The 17,770-nt window shown below is 34.5% G+C and overlaps 1 protein-coding gene across 3 annotated transcripts; it reads left to right on the top strand.

The window, feature by feature from the left end:
* The first annotated feature begins 412 nt into the window (after window positions 1-412).
* LOC143453844 (band 4.1-like protein 4) lies at window positions 413-17,770 on the top strand. Of its 3 annotated transcripts, none has more exons than XM_076954965.1 (21): window positions 413-643; window positions 879-944; window positions 1,093-1,208; window positions 1,390-1,474; window positions 3,853-3,963; window positions 5,544-5,595; window positions 5,732-5,914; window positions 6,708-6,828; window positions 7,000-7,176; window positions 7,287-7,350; window positions 7,420-7,556; window positions 9,881-9,999; window positions 10,140-10,233; window positions 11,222-11,353; window positions 13,950-14,075; window positions 14,165-14,275; window positions 14,417-14,467; window positions 14,540-14,608; window positions 14,799-14,888; window positions 15,900-16,057; window positions 16,353-17,770. In XM_076954965.1, the coding sequence occupies exons 6-21, from the start codon at window positions 5,559-5,561 to the stop codon at window positions 16,466-16,468; spliced, it is 1,785 nt and encodes a 594-aa protein (XP_076811080.1). In that variant the 5' UTR covers window positions 413-643; window positions 879-944; window positions 1,093-1,208; window positions 1,390-1,474; window positions 3,853-3,963; window positions 5,544-5,558; the 3' UTR covers window positions 16,469-17,770. The 3 variants fall into 3 exon arrangements, with proteins under 3 accessions (XP_076811080.1, XP_076811081.1, XP_076811079.1); XM_076954966.1 differs by having other exon boundaries at window positions 413-602; XM_076954964.1 differs by lacking the exons at window positions 413-643; window positions 879-944; window positions 1,093-1,208 and having other exon boundaries at window positions 1,302-1,474.

Consider the following 17,770-nt stretch of genomic DNA (forward strand, 5'->3'; position numbering starts at 1 on the left):
CCTTTTAATCTCGCCGTTTTCAGCCCTTTTAAGTTCGATCATTTTCAGTCTTTCTTCACAGTGTCGTATTCAGCTCTTTCCAATTTGGTCATTTCCTGCCCTTCTCCTATTTGTTTGGCCTTTTCAGTATAGTTGTTTCCAGCCTTTTTGAAAATATTAATTTTCAGCTTTTTCCAGTCTTGCTACTTTCAGTCTTTTTCAAATTGGTTGTATCCAACCCTTTTCCATATACTGTAGAGTAGTTTACATCTTTTTCAATCTCGTTGCTTTCAGTTGTTTTACTTTTGCGACTATCAGCCTTTTTGCCTTGCATTATGTGTGAAAATTGCATAATTTTCATTTTAGAAAGTCATTGAGAAACACTGTTTTGTATTTAGCCCTTTTAGCCTTTTCAGGCTTTTAGTGAGGTTTCAAATATTGATATAACTTAAGGCTGCCGAGATTTCACCGGAGAAAATCGTGCGTTCGAAGCTATTTTTGTCAGTTTCTTGTTAACCTAAGATAAAATTTTATAACATAGGCGATTCGCTCTGAAGACCGTGTCAGGTGGGGAGTTTGACTGGGGCGGTACATCTGTTAAAGAGTAACGCAGATGTCCTGAGGTGAGCTCAGTGAGGACGGAAACCTCGCATAGCGCAAAAGGGTATTCAACCTAACCTAAATCTACCTTCTAATATAATTTCAATAAAACCTTACACAGCATAAATCTGGTCTAGCCTAGTATACAAGTGCGCAACCACAGGATGCCTTTGTATACTAAACCCCAGCTACTCAAATTGTGACGTCATCTGCATGGTTGTTCACTTGTATACTAGACCCCTAAAATCAACCTTTTGCATATTCAGCCTCTTAACTTAACCGCCTATTTTTAACAACAGGTTACGTGACCTAAATACGGACACAGTGAAGTAGTCACTTCGTTGATATAATTATGACCTGTACAGGTATGAAAAATTGGTGTAGTTGTAGGTATAGGCTTTACCGGGTACAGAACTATTTAACATTAGTCGTGATCTGGATTAGCGTATTTTTTCAGTTGATTTGATACTATTGGTTGCTTCACATATATCCATTCTTAAATCACTATGTCAGAGTCGAACAGCGAGGTTTCCAGATTAAAGGGGTAAATACGTGGAAAGAATTTCATTCCCAGCAAACTCATGCCAGATAGCGAGGTTTCCAGGTTTTTCAAAATTCAGATGAACGAGGTCTGACAGAATATACTTATATGCATACCAGTATCACATATACATTATTTCTTAACTTCCGTTATAACTATGAAGTACTGGTATTACTGAAAATATTTTGCAAACTTTTAGGACACTTGTTTATAATGTGAGAATGTGATAGGTGTACAAAGAGTTATAGAATTATGCTGTGTTGTGGTAGATCAAAGAAACCATTTCATTGTCAAGTGATTTTGCTGGATGGAACTCACCTTACATTTTCAAAAAGCCATAATCAAAACATAAAGGTAGTTTACAATGTCGTTTTATTCTGTGCAAAATGATTTTTTGTTGATATATGATTAATTTATTTCTTATGTGATTCAAGTATTTCAGCTTTGTGAAACCTTATTAATTTTATTGCATTTCACAATCATGGAATGTGTATATTAAAGTAATTAGCATGATCTGGTACATATTTTGTGGTAGATGACTCATGGCAACATATTGTCCCTATTAACCTTAACCTCTGTTTTCATTTTATCTTTGTCACATTTTTTTTTCATTACCATCATGTACGACTATGCTATAGCAACAAATCATTTGTTACAGTGGTACTTGTAGGGTCATTCCAATTTAATTTCGACAATTGTGAAAACCATGGGTTCTAATATTTGTAATAAGGTGTGAAATTTCATTTGCTTATTGTCAACTAAACTTTGTGAAAGCTATAGCCTCCTGTTTCTGTGCTTTTTCCACATGGAGGTATCCAAAATTTCAGAGGATCAGGTCCAAGTATTTCAATATTTTGGTATGCCCATAGTTATTTTCTAATTTGTGGTAGACCATACAACCAGAAACAACCCAAACTTTAATTTACTTCTTGAGTTAAAATAACTGATAGCTTTATAGAAAAGTTTTTAAAAGTTAAACAGCTGCACAATTGTACAGTTAACTAAACAAATGCATGGTCATAGAAAATGTGTGAAAGTTGTAGTTTTGTGTGATTGTTTTGAAAGAAAGAAAAAAAGCAATAAATGCACTTGTTATGTTGTGTCAATTACAGGAAAAGAGGAAAATATTCCTGTTTAATGCAACTTTGGTACAACACATGTTTCTTTCTCGCATGTTAGTATTACAGAATATAACTGTTTAACTGCCTGCACAACCTTACATACACAGGATTAGGACTGGACTATCTGGCTATCGGTTAACTGGATAAGAAATGGGTCATTCCATGAATTAGTAAATAGTATAATTTGCTTCTAAAAATCACTACAAAGCAGTCAAATGGAATTATACCTTCAACAAAATATTGTTTTTATCAACTATTGAAGTTTGAAAAGTAATTTTGGTAGTGCCAAGTTGGTCATGGCTTAATAATGTGCTTAATAAAGTTGGTCATGGCTTAATCTTCTAGAAATAGCTGTAGTTTAATAGCAGTTTTTAAATAATGTGATGTCATAATGATGAAAATTTAAGTTGATGAGCTAAATACGTCAAACAGAAAATATCACAATTATCAGGTAATAATTGTTCTATTGCACAAATGAATGTGTAACTTGAAACCAAAGCAATTCACACAATGGCTTACCGTATTTTACGGACCATAAGGCGCAATTTAAATGCTTTTTTTTCCTCATAAATTGATCGTGCGCCTTATAAGCTGGAGCGCCTAATGTATGGATCATAATGCGCGCAACGTATTTTAATGAGCTTTATATGGTAACCCATACTCCTTATAATCGGGTGCACCTTATAGCCTGGTGCGCCTTATGTATGAACAAAAAACTAATCAAAGGAATTTATTGACAGTGCGCCTTATGGTCCGTAAAATACGGTATATATATATATCCATAACATCACATTCAAAACGGCCAAAATTCCTCCGTATCTTGAAAGCATGTTTATTGCTTTCAGATTGTTATTCCATTAAAAATATTTACTGAAAAATATTTTTAAACAAAAACAAAGATGGCTGCATAGTGGTGCTTGTGCGCAAAATACTGAACCAGAAAAAAATGTTACAGAAAGCATGTCCAAAGTAGGTCACATCCATAACGGCAATGAGTTGAGCTTGGTTGGTTTAAAATATTGCATTGGGATTGCAAATGATATAGCATTCGTTAGTGCAGGACCTTCAGTAAAGACGTTACTTCATAATGAGTTGTATCAGGTTACAGAAATGGAAAAAACTATGAAAGTGAAAATGTTACATCCGCAACGGTGGAATGACCCAAATGCATAACAATATTGGTGCGTTTTTATGTCTTTTTAGAGATGGTTGGTCAAATCAACCCTGGGCAACTCAACCTCGCACTATTCAACCCCGCACTATTCAACCCTGGACTATTCAACCCCGGTCAACTCAACCGCACTAATGCAAACGTACAACATACAAATGCAATTGGTTTTCGAAAATGCCCCGGAGTGAACATCTTTTAATTTACTAAAAAGAATGTGAGCGACAGAACGAGCACACTGTTATATGGAAGATCAAAATTACGATTGAAGAATAAAATAAAACACCAATCTTTATCTATTTATTACCAGGCATAGTTAAGAGGCCTCGTTAACCGTCATGAAATAGGGCCCCCGCAGTATGTAGCTCCGGCACCGTCAGTAAGAGACGCATACACAAGCTTAAGCAGCAAGTTAAATTACTTTCATTATGCTGTTTCTGCAGGTATCAAGTACATCAAAAGCTCATATCCTTTTGGAAGCTGTATGTTTGCATCTTAATTTAATTGAAACAGAATATTTTGGTCTGAAATACTTTGATCATCAGGTCCAATACGTAAGTTATATGATTGGTATTTATTGAGTAAATTACATTAACATTATTCCATAGACATAGGCGATGACTTTTTTACTGAATATTTTGTATATTTTCATGGTATTTTAACATTTAAACCAGTAAACAAAATTTCTGAACATGGTAAAAGAGTTGTTGTTGTCGAAAAACATGAACCTTCCCGCAGACTTTCTGTAATTGATCCATTTTTGGTACATCTACTGTTGCAACTGATACTGGTAGCTAAGCGGGAAATTTCTTGGTGAATTTATGAACTTTTGTTCGTTACTGTTGTATTATGTTTTTGTTCATTAGGCCTACTGTTTCTTTGACTAAAATATAAGAATTCAATTCCTCGTTTTTTTGCGTATCCACTCAAATTTTTGAAAACATTTTCCCAGCTAGACCAGGGTTGTCCAAACTTTTTTTAACTGAGGGCCATGTGCTAAAAAGTTAACCAGTGTCCGGGCCACTCACTATGTGTGAAGATCGCTGCTTGCCTACAACGCACTAAACATCGTAAAGATCATGAGCAAAGGCATTAGTGGCAAAATTCATTTTCTTACTGAAAATGTTAAATAGTAGTAGTAACTTTTAAATTTTTACACAATATCTGCTCAATAACGTACATTAACTTAGGTAACCTTACAATTAACGAAAGCAAGTTAATAATTACCACTAAATGCTTGGAAAAATAATTTGCACCCAAATAGTGTGAAGTTAAGCAGTATTATGTATACCGTATTGAAATAAAGTTTGATAGACTTAAACTTTCAACGTTTGTTTCGTATTTCTTTATCTTTGATACAAAGTTACGTGTGAGCTCAATGATGGCTGCGGGCCAATAATAAACAGGTGCCGAGCCGCAGTTGGCCCGTGGGTCGTACTTTGGACACCCCTGAACTAGACCAGATAATCGAGTAAGCACTGTATTTGTTTAATCATTTCAAGCAGTAATCATTTAAAAATATACTACGTAGCTAAAGACTGTTGAGGCGAGAAAGGCAAATAGCACTGTGCCAACTCACTATGTTAGGCAGTTTTCTTGTGTTTCATTTAAATTGTTATTCTTCTACGTTATATTATTTAGAAAAGTATAAAATGTCATTGTGCTCACTGTTATTTAATATGTGAGATAAAATACCAATTGGTAATGATATTTTTATTACTTCAACATTTATGGCCCTTAGTTTGGGATGAGTGTCACCTGATAGCAAATGCTATAGGACATGCAAAGAGTACTAATTTAATTACTCTCCTTGGCTGCTGAGGCAATATAAAGTATTGGAAAGATCAAGTTATATGAATTAGTCAGTTTATTTTAAAAGTTAGTAATGCTCATTTAGTTCGGATCAAGTGTTGGTTTGAACATTATATCTGCTTCATTTTTATTTTATTTTGGCACAGGCTGTTTAATACCTGGAAATTGAGGGTTACACAATAATATTTTTAGCAACTAAAAAAAACTTCAAAAAAAGTTAAGAACCACCACCACAAGATAATGAAAAAATTATATATCTGTTTACTGCTTCACTTTTTTGTATGCCATATTGTTTTTAGAAAAAAGTTGTGTTGTGTTTTAGCATTGGCTGGATCCTATGAAGCCATTGTGCGATGATGATTCATTTGTTAGTAGTAAGTTGATTTACTTTTTATGTTATTAATGGGTTGTGTTATATGTCAGTGTATACAAGCATATGTAATGTTGAATTAAAAGTTACACAATATAATCAATTGATCGTGAACCATATTTTTCACTTTTTATTGCCAGTTACCTCCAACACACCCTGGACCTTACATTTTGGTGTCAAATTTTATGCAGTTGACCCATGTGCATTGAAAGAGGAAGTTACTCGTTACCAGTTTTTCCTACAATTAAAAAATGACATTTTTAGTGGAAGGCTTCCATGTTCATGGAAGAAGGCTGCAGAAGTTTCTTCTCTTGCATTGCAATGTAATTCATTTGAATATTCAGATAAGTGATATGCTTGAAGCTTTATTTAATTACATTGTTTGTATTGGGCATAGTCCATTTCTGTCATGCATTGGTGTTGGGCTATCAGCCAATTTTTACTGCAATTTTTATAAAAGTTGTGTATACCAATTATTGACAAAATCTCGCAAAACATGGTAGTACTGTAGCAACATCACGTCATGGTCACCATCTTTGTAGAGTGTGTATTTTGTAATTAGATGCTCGAACGTGATATCTGACTCCAGTTAGTTAACCTTATACGTTAACATGTTGCAGTCACTACACCTTACCAATCTCTGAACCAACGACCTAAGAGGTTTTTTATTTACGGCTTGTTAGGTAATGATATCCAACTCCACTTTAACTGAGAAACACATTCATGGGTTAATATACTCCATAATTGTGAGAACATGGTGGGGTACGATATTATTGTGAATCATCTCTTTCAGGGGTTCAATTATTTCCAAAATATATGGTGCCAGTTTTCCAAGCCAATTACCGAAAAACGTTTCTATTGTCGATTTAGAAAATATCCAAGTTCAAGTGCCAAATAGATAAATAATAATAGATATTTTATTGATTGACTGCGAAATATACTAGATTGAACTTTGTCCCCAATGATAATTTTGCAGATGGTTTTGTGTTAAACCCTTTTTCTAGCTAATACATAAGTTTATTTTACTTTGGCCATTCATGTTGTAAATTGCTCTAAAACTTGGAGCAATGAATAGTGACAATGCGTTTACAAGCTAGCTTGATTTGTTACATTTAGCCGAAATTGGAGATTACCAAGAACATGAGCACAAACGAGGATATGTATCTGAGTTCAGATTTGTGCAAAATCAGGATGAGAAATTTGAGTCTGAAGTTGCTCGACTTCATGCCATGTACAAGTATGAACTGGAACGTCAAACTATGTTATAACAATAGTTACAAAAATGATTTTCGTACAACTTGTTATGGTTAACTTGTGTGTGTTCTTTAGTTTAGACTTAACAGTATAAAGAAGTATTAAATGTAAAATATATATGCTACCGTACAATGCTAGACCTTTGCATTACCAGAGGACTTGTTCCAGCAACTGCTGAAATGCAATATTTAAGGAAATGTCGCCAAATGGACCAGTATGGAGTTGAAATTTATCCTGTAAAGGGTGATGCTGGGATGAAATACTCTATTGGAATTTCACCCAGGGGCATTGAAACTTACAAAAATAAATATAGGATTGCTGTGTACTACTGGTAACTAAACATTTGTGAGTTTAGTATTATTAAGCTAATACTGTGGTTCTTACTGGAAGAAAGTAGAACAATTTGTATTAATGATAAAATTTGCATCTGCATTGTTGTAGGCAGCGTATTGACCATGTTGAGTTTAAAGACCAATACTTGAAGTTGAAAGTTACAACCAAGCAGGTACATTAATCATAGTCTGTTAAGCCCCAATTTATTGATGTTCCTTTTCTAAATTCATTTATTTTATAGATTGTTGAAAATACACACACCTTTGAATTGAGTTCTCTTGGCCTCTGCCATCATGTTTGGAAGAGCATAGTTGATCATCATGCATTTTACAGATTACCTCAAAATATTCCAAATACACAATGGAGTAACAAATATAGGTGAGTGGAAGAAGATATTTTATTACATCAACTTGTGTACCAAGTTAAGTCTGTATATATGTTTTTATGTATATTAGAGTTCTTCATATTTTGATCATGTTTAAAAAGTTGAAGTTAAATAAATTAATCCAGTTTTGCATCAACCAAAATTAAATTTGCAAAATAAAATTTTTGAAAATTTTTACTTTCTAACCCCCACAGCAGCCCCAAAGCTAAATTTGGGAATTCCCCCAAACCGCTGTGAGAAATTTATGTTCAATATTTTTGTAAATGTCGCATCAGTAAACATAGTGAAAAACACTTTTCTGTCATATGTAGTTCTAAAACCAGGATTGTACTTCAAAAAAAAATTACACATTTTATAGCCTGTGTATCAGATTTTGAATTTTGTTTATCATAAAAGTACAGTTCTCAAGCCCAATTTGTTACTTTCATATTACTGAAAAAAATGTATATGCAGCACATGATGAATGCAAGAACACAGGGTTATTAGAACATTCGTTACCAAGTTTTGCTGCAAACTCATCCCGACAACACAATATAGTATATTTTATAGCAATGTGCCATGTGGACGAATATTCAGGATCGTGTGAATCTGAATATTATAAAGTTCACCATGAGTGAATCCCAAATATATCCATACCAACACCAAATGATAAAATTTCATCAAAATTTTGTCAAATTTTCTAACGAGACATAATTGTTAAAAATTAATGATCAAAAGCCTATTTGAAATAATATCATTTTTAAAAAAAGTTGAGAAATATATTGTATTCAAGTTCGCCATTGTTAGTATATGTGTTCGCCCGAATTTTCGACAAGGTGGTATTCGGTGAATTTAATCGGGTTTGGGTTCGTATTGGCCCATCCTTAGTATTTTAGAGCAAGAAAGGTGAAAATTGCAAAAATTCAAAATACCAAATAAAAAATCATTATATATCAGAACTTGCACAAAAACAAACTTGGTAACTGGAGCTAGCGTGGTGAAGAATCATCGCTGAGTTATCGTCAACCGGGTGGTTACTTTGATAGGTCGGTGTACAATTTCTAAAGAACTGTCCTGGTTTGCTGAAATGGCTGCAAGAACAACTGCTTCAGGATGGAATAAGTGATATCTTAAAGAAAGGATTTTATGCATATCTGCTGTCACCAGTTGATCAGCAGCAAGCCTTAAAAGGAATTCCCAGCACAGTAGAAGATGACATTTCCAACTCTTCTCTTTTGAGTGAGGCAGTTTTTGACTACTCGCAAGAAAATTTAACCACGAAAAAAAAAGAAAAGGAGGGAGGTACGTAACGCCACGAAAACACTTTGATTAGAAGATCTGGCATTGGAGGAGCAATCGTACTCTTCTTCGAAAGGACACAGAAATGCTAAGCTGGAACGTCTAGAAGAAGAGAGAAACCTTGAGTGTGAAGCAGATCTTCAAGAAAACTTCCTGTATCAAGGTGGACAAAAAAATTGATGGTTGGTAAATGAAGATTAGTAACTACTTGCTGGTAAAAGTGACTGTAGCTCACAAAAAAGTGCAGCAAAGAAAATTCATTGGGCCCATTCAAGCCACGCATGAAGAAGGCTTTAATACCATGTTTTTAGAAGAGGTTCAAGAACCTAATGCGTTCATCCTTAACAGAATCGATGAAAGTTTTACAGTGTTCGATGATGTTGTGAGAAAATTAGCTGAACCACGTTTGCACAAAAGAGCTAGTTTATTTTTTGATATTGTCTGCTCGAGTGGGATTCAGCGTAAAACGGTTATGTGCATGTTATGTATCTTATGATTGTTTTGTTGTATTTCACTTAAAAGTACTCAACACTGACCATGACTGTGTACATGTATTTTTCCTGTTTTAGGACCTAATCTAAACTCTAATGAAAACCGGTAGTATAACAGTCACTGTATGATGTCCAGGCCTGGAAGTAGTAGTGCCAAAGTTGTTGGGGCCTACTTTGATCATGCACATTTCTTCTTGAAATTTTTTTCAGCAATAATTCGTGTTATCAATTTAGCCGCATTGAAGAAGTTACTGCGATTTTGTTTTAAATTGAGTGATTTATTTTGTAACTTTTATGGATGGTGAAGTTCCGGAAAAGTTAAAACTTCATTTAGTAAGTTTCAAAGTCAGGAATCAGGATTGAAATTGTGCCAAACGATCTCCTTAGTATTAGGCTGGAGACCAGTCTGCTCTTTCCGGGCATTAATTTAAATTAAAAGTTAACATGCCAAGTTTTCAGTTGTGAATGGTAAATTGAAACAATCTATAAATGAATGTATTATTATTAATTCTAAGTACTATAATGTTTTTGGTTGTTTTTTTTGCAAGGTCAAGTGGTCGTGTAACAGAGAATGAAGCGCAACAGTCAGAAGTTGAACGGGAAGAGCCAGAAGTCCAACGTGGTAGCAGCAAACGCTATCCTCCCAGAGTAAATCATACCAATGAAGGTTTGCCATTAGCCTTCATGTAAATTCAAATAGTTTTCATCACAATCCGACAAACTGCTTTTTGGGCTATCATAATTATAAGATCTTTTTGGGTGTGGCATTTTCCGTTTCTATCTAAGTTTATATTGTGTTTTGTGAAGGCGACAACAACTCAGAACACAATCTTCCACACCAGAATAGACAACATAGCAAAGAAAATAATGCACTGTCTTGGACACATGTGCTTGACAAAAAGTAAGCAACGAATTCAAACGCAATATATTTCATTGCACTTTTGTTGAAACGTTAAGCTAGTACTTTTGATTCCAATTTTTTACTATGCCATTAAAACTTGTGCTTGATGCTGATCAATTTCTTCAGTTTAACTGTAAAGAGATCATTGTAGTCTAAGCTAAAAAATTAGGTTACCAGTGATATCTGTACACTTTTTCAATAGTGGTATCCAAAAAATTTTTTCCCCTCCCTCCTTCCCTTACTCTGGTTTTTTCTTTCTTTCTTCTCATCTGTGTATTTCTTTGTTTTCACTGATGACGTTTTGCTCTAACCCCATGTGGGACCTTTATACATAAATACTGTACAGTAAAACAATGGACATACCATGAAGTTATTTTTTCTCAACCAGATTTATAGAAAATTTAGGACATGCTGTTGTTAAAAAAACTAAACATTGAATGAAAGGTCTAGGTACCAGACATCAGTACCAGTATAAATAACATAATCTTGGTATAAGTTCATTGTTTTACAGTATTCAAGTCCAAAAGTATCACCTGGTGTATTGTATTGTTTATTTTCGCCATAACTGTGCGGAGCAAAGGTTACCATTAGAGCGAAATGTCTGCCATCAGTGAAAACAAAGAAATACACAGCATGTGAAGAGAAAGAAAAAAAAACAAAAAACGAGAACAAGGGAAGGATGGAGATGAGAAAAAGAGAAACAATCTTGTACCAAACCACTATTAAAAAGCATACCTATATCACTGATAACCAAAAAATTAATATAAATGTCACCAGCAAGCCACCATGGTTAACGTGCTGCATGGTTAACACCTTCTACTGAACTCGCTCAGAGTTATTAAAAGTTAAGCAGAATTTTCGAGTTAGCAAGCATCCATCTTTTTCAGTTTTCTTCTAAATAGGAAAATTTTAAATTTATGAAATTATCATTTTTTTATTTGTATGGTTATAACATCAATCTAAACAATACTACTTTTGATTTATGCAGAGGAATGTTTGGTGCTGAAGATGTCAATCAGAATGAATTGTCGCAATACATGACTCCAAAAAGTGAACGTCGTGAGAGGAATCGACAGTTACATTCTCTTAGTGACACTGAAAATCGTACCAGAAAGCATAGGTTGGTAAAAATAAACTGCAATATATTTTTTATGTGACGAAAATTTTAGCGCAACGTTTAAAGCTATGGTTGTTAAACTTTTTTAAACAAGGACCCCCAAATACAGTATATTTTTTGCGGATACCTAGCATAGACTTTTTCTTTCCTCCAAAAAGATCACTTTTGTTTAGAGGCAAGCAGGAAAAATAATAGTTTCCCTGTTGAAAAACGGGCTTAAGATTTGCCTTTAAGGCGTTTTAGAATAGATGCTGGACTAAAACTGACCCATGGTCCCCCAGTTTAAGGTAAAACTTAAAACGAACGAAACGAAAGTGAAACGGAACTCAAGTCAAGCAGTCTACCTCATCAAAAGTGCTTTTTAACCATAGAATACGTTGGTGATTGTAATGGGTCACCACAGTTTTCTCATTCAAAAGTCTAATTTGATGATATTTTGAGATTCTGTTGAGTGATTAATTTTTACTCAAAAACTAAGTAGGAATCAGGTAAAAAAATGATTCTGCGTCAAACATTATCTCATGCGACCATGTCACAAGAAGTAATTAACAATATAGTAACCAGCTTCCTGCTGATAACCAAAGAATTCCTTGCAAAACGTCGAGTAGGTATAAAAATATTCTTGTCAACAACACAATGCAGTTCACAAACTGACCCACACTCCAAACACGAGTTGTTGGCATCTAAATTATGGAATACAGGCAAAAGCTACTTCAATACATACAGTGCCAAGAGAATCAATGAAAAAATGAAATGAAAAATAATACATGGCATAATTGGTATTTGTAGTTACAAACGTACCCAACAGGATGATGGAATGCTGGAAATAGAAAGAATCAAATTTATTTGCTTAGACCTATGTCAAATCAGATTGGCTGTAGCAGTTAATTTTGTTAAAAACCAAATTGATTTACTTTGTGTGTAGTAAATAACATTAATGTGACGTTGCTCTGATCTTAAACTGTCAGTTACTAAAATCTCTCTGTTTTCTGGACATAGTTAGATAGAGTACTTATGGTCAAGTTAAATTCTAGTTCATTCAACGTAACAACGACAACGTCGACGGTTAATTTGATCGCCGGCCAATTTGTTGCCGGTCAGTTGACCACGACCAATTGTCGCTGGTGAATTTGTTCACGGTCGATTGACGTGATCCCGTAAATATCATTGTGATAATGCTCCAATTGCACATTCTAATGATAATGCAATAAACTCTTTTTATGAATCTTTCAACAATACTTTAAGCCATACAATTAGTCTCGAAAAGTACCATAAACATTGTATTAGGTAACTTTAACACAAGAATGGTAATGGGCATGTAGCGTGTCTGGATGTTTTGATATGTGAGGAGTGCCACCTGACTTATTATAATAACCATGATTGGCTTAACTCCAATATGACCTATCTCACTTCTTGAAGGATGTTTCCACCCCAGCTTCATAGGCGTCTTTTAATCAAGTAAATCACAATTGGTAGTCTATGCTGTTGCAACGAGTGTATAGCCAGTGTAATATCCCTTTCATGAATTTATGGCGCACACAATCGAAGCGCATACAAGTTGCATCATAATTACTACACATGAACATAAACATAGATGTATTGTGAAATTGTCAGTTCATTTGATGAAAGGAGTAAAAAAATGAAAAACTAAATGGTGCATGGAAATGAGTACATATTGCCATAATAAAGACATCGTTTCATACTCATCCTCGACGACATTTAAACTTGGACCAGTCAAGAAATCGGGAATGCTACCAAATACACCATTTAATCTACATGTGAGAAGTTAATTGATTTAGCAGCTTCTCTATGCAGTGCTGTATCATGATAATGATCATGAAGAAAAGAGTAATAGGAGGACTCATATTCAGAGCATAATTGAATGTTGACTGCCAGCATGGTTATTAGTTGATTATTAATTATTAGGTTATTATGATGCTCTAGACCAGGGCTTCCCAAACTTTTTTGCTCGCGACCCCTTTCAAACTTCTGAAGTTTTCCGCGACCCTTCACGTTTAAATTGATTAGCAGTGCAAAATACACATTAGTCATTAGTGACATTTATTTAGATGCAAAGACTGAATTCAAGCAACCAGTACTCAAAGCCTACTTACTACTTTACACATATGTAGGCTACTGGAAACAAAAAAGCACACACATTTAGTCAGTGTGATTGGTGCGACTGCTTTCTGCTACAAAGCAAGTCCAGCCGTGGCTCAATATCTGTTAATGCTGGTCTCAAGGTGGTTTCAATGTTCATTAGGCTGGAACGATATTTTGTTTTGATTGTATTTTGTACTTCATGTAAAATTGGTATACGCTCTGCGACCCCTGAAGTTCGTTACGCGACCCCGCAAGGGGAAATTGGTATACGCTCTGCGACCCCCAGTTTGGGAAGCCTTGCTCTAGAGTCTAGACAACCTTACCTTATTTCAATTTTTTGAATTGATTCTCTCATTTCTGACTTTCAATTTATGTTTCGCATCATTATTGTTAGTTTGATATATTGTAAGTGTATTGTTCACTATTTGAAAATAATATCATTAAATAACCTCAAGATTAGATTTGGATCGTGAAATGTTATTTTTGTTTTGAATAGGTCACACAGAGGTCGTTCAAGTGGAGAAGAATCAGACAGTCCCAGCAAGAGAAGAATTCGAGCCAGAGCTCGGCATCGTTCTAACATGGGTAGTGATGTGAGTGAAACATCTCACCGAAGGAGAAGGTTGGTGACATAAATTCTTCCTCATGGTGCAAGTGTTTGTGTCAAGCAAAATTGATTATGCTAAATCTTGCATTTTGTTATTCACACAGGCGACAACATTATTACACAGATACTGAAATGGCCAATGGAGGAAGTCATATCGAAAAGAACAGAAGAAGAAACAGTGGCAGTTCTTCACACCAGGCAAGGAAAAATAAAAGGTAAACATTCTTGGATTTTTCTCGAATGTTTTAGTTTGGTACTGTTAGCAAAAATCATCACACATTGAATGAATGTTTACTTGGATGCCAGTTTTCGAGATAAATTTATAGGGCTTGCTAAATTTACTTTCATAAATGTAGGCTCTCCAGGGAAGATGAAGCCGCCAGAGAACAACTGTGGCAACATATAAAGTAAATAAGAGTTATCATCATAAGCTTGTATAGTTTATCCAAAGTGGTGGTGAAATTCCATGTTGTTTGCAGGCGAGATGTAGTAGATCCCACAAATCAGTCATTAGAACAGCTTCAAGACATACCATACACTGAAGTCAAGTGAGTTTTTGATTTGTTCGCACAGCTTTGGGAGAAAGAACTATCTTTACCAAAAGATTATTTTCCTAATATTTACTTTAATTGCAACGGCGAAAATATTTAACAATGTGGGCAAATGGGTTCTGACAAAAGTTGCTAACTGCAATATTTTATTGAAAAAATTATATAGTATTACTTGCTCTGCTTTCAGAACCGAAGGAAATCCAACACCTGTTCGAGTTCGTCGAAACCGACATCGGCATTCGTCTGGAAAGCGAACGAGTGGTATCTCAACTAACAGGTTATTAAATGTTACATATTGTATGAAACTTTTTCTTCCCCAACGTTGTTGGGATGTGATACTTTTCATTGTCAATGGTGGTTGGCACCTGTCCGTTGTTGTTGTGATGTAGCAAGCTGCCTTTTTATGACTGGGCTCCTTGTGAAGTTCTTGGAATAATTAAATTTTAATTGCAAAAGGGTGATGTCTGGGAACAAAAGAAAGATTGATGGTTAAGGTAAAGTGTTCCAGAAAGAATAGAAAAATTTTTTTTTTTCATTAAAAATACCATGTTTGCTACCAGGCACATTAACAGCAATATAAAATTAAATCTGTTGTTTTATTTGTGGCAGACTTGTAGTAGCAAAGTAGAATTCAAATTAGGAATGTTAGTATGACTCCTGCCATGATAATCTGCAACAGTTAGTGCAGCAGGATAAAATTGTTGATCTTCAAAGCGAATTAGAAACACAGTAAAGTACTTAGCCAATGTACTGCAAAAAGCATGATTGTATTATCAGAACAAGTTATGTAGTTACCAAACTCATTGCAAAAGAGTGAAGCCTCATGCAGATAGAGAATTCATGAAAGAATGCATTGTTACCACTGACAAGTGGAATTATTTCAGAAAGTTAGTTTGTCTGAAAGATTCGTTGCAGTTCGGTTTGAGGAAATGGGAGAAAATAATGCAAAAAGACATGTTTTGTGTTTTCTTTTTTCTAAATGCCCACGTTCCATAAACCTAGCATTTTAAAGTGTGCCAGCATATCATAAAAATTTTCAAGAAACACTGTAATTTGTCAATCATGCTTTTCTAGGGGTGATGATCAACCCTGCATTGTTCCACTGACTGAAGAAAAAAGTTTAAGATACACTGTTTTAATTACATGACTTTCAAACTGAGTAATTTTAACCCCGTTTTTTGCCCCGGCCCTGATTGAAGGATTTATGTTAACTATCAATTTATAGCTAGTGATGTTGCAAATAAAGTATGTTTATGACCTGTTAAGTAATATGATGATTGTTTTGCAGTTACAACCAAGCTTTGGAAGAAGGCATGGTCTCTCCACTGTCTATTACCACATCAGTGCTCCAAGAAAAGCAAAGGAAAGCTGTGCATAGTCACAATCAACGGTATAGATCACCAAAATACCCAGGAAACGATTGGGACACTAAAACATCGTTATCAGGTAGCAATATTGATCTAACCTGAGATTCAGTTTTCAAATTCAGGACACCGGTATCAGTATAACATTTTTGGTTCCTCCTACACCGTGTTATCAATGTCTGTATAACATTGAAGGGCAGTTTTATTTTGTAGTGACATGTACTATGCTAAGCAAAGCCTTGTTTTGAGGTGCATGGGTTATATTGTAGTCGATTTCTGGTTTTCTTTTGCATTTCAAATGTTGTGTTTATTTTTGATGTTATTTGTGAACAACGTGCTGTTCCTGGTGATAATTGTATTTCCAACTCTGTATACAGTTGATGGATTCCACACAACAAACTCAGGAAAAGCGCAGAGAGTGAAAACGAGAAAAAATCAACCCTCTGATACGGCTAAAGATGCGAACGTAAAGCTGGTTTTTAGTCGGATTTAAAGCATTTTTCCTCAGTAATTCAATTAGTTAGTTACCGTAGTGGTATTTCCATTCAAGAATTTTTTACAATGTTGCAAAATGTTGTATTGTGATGATGTATAATCTTAAACTAAGCTGTTGCATGTGACGTTTGGTTGACGATCTAAGGGGTAATTGATATATAGTTGAAAAAACCTAAGTCAGTGTTGCCTTGTTACGAACGTGGTAATTTATATGTGCTAACAACTGGAATTTCTAACAACCACCGAGTACACAATAGTTTTTGAAGTCTTACGGTTGCCTGCAACATTGGTAGTTGACTTTGCAATTGATCCTTATAATGGTGGTTTTTGGAAATTAATATATATAAAGTATATTCTGTTTTTTTTTTATTGTTGTGGAATTTGCATATATTTCCTTAAATTACAGTTAATAAACGCAAGTGAATGAGGTTCATTAAGCAAGGGTAAGCTTTATAAAAACTCAAAATTTTTGTCATTAAATATTGCCAAACTGCAACATCTGTCATCAAGATTGAGAGTTTATGCCGCAAGAGTAATCACTTTTTTCAAACTTCTACGTTTTTTAGCGTATTTGTTATACATTTATTGGAAATATTTTTGTACATTTTGCATGCTTAGATATAACGCCATGATTTCCGTACTGTTTCATTAGTTTCAATGGTGTTTTGTTTATTTTAGTATTATGCGTTTTATTGGGCACAGCTTTTTCTGAACTTCGAAACGACCTTTTGATTTTTAAACCACATAGCTTTTAAAACCATATGCTTCTAGGTACATTTATTCACAGAAAGTTTGATCTTGAAGAAAACGTGTGATGTGCCTCCCTTCAAGCATCGCGTTTGTAGTTTTTCTTCGGCTATACTTCAAGATAAATTCAATGTTCGCTAAATGTGTTAAAATATCTTTCTGTTATATTGATTGATTAATTGATTTGCTTTAAGCACTATGTTAAGATAAGTGATCATCACGTTTTGTTCCCATTTGTCACGAGTTGGAAATAATACAAGTAATTTTATTATAAATTCATAAGCTATTGGTAGTTTTTCTACTTTCGTAATCTTTATGTTTTGAGTGCCTTCCATATTGCAATCTGCGTTTTGTATGTTTGAACACTGACGTTGAACATGTTGTATCAGTTAATCATATCAATCTTCCATTGCAGTAATCTTTTAATTTATAATTGTATTTGGTTGTTGCTTATTTTTGTAAAGTGTTTGCTATGTGTGTAGTTTTATACTTTCTTTTACCATACTGTATTATGTTATTTGATGCTGGTAATAAATGCTTGTCTCTATTTTCA

This window comes from Clavelina lepadiformis, chromosome 1, assembly GCF_947623445.1.
Source record: "Clavelina lepadiformis chromosome 1, kaClaLepa1.1, whole genome shotgun sequence".
NCBI classification, from domain to species: Eukaryota; Metazoa; Chordata; class Ascidiacea; order Aplousobranchia; family Clavelinidae; genus Clavelina; species Clavelina lepadiformis.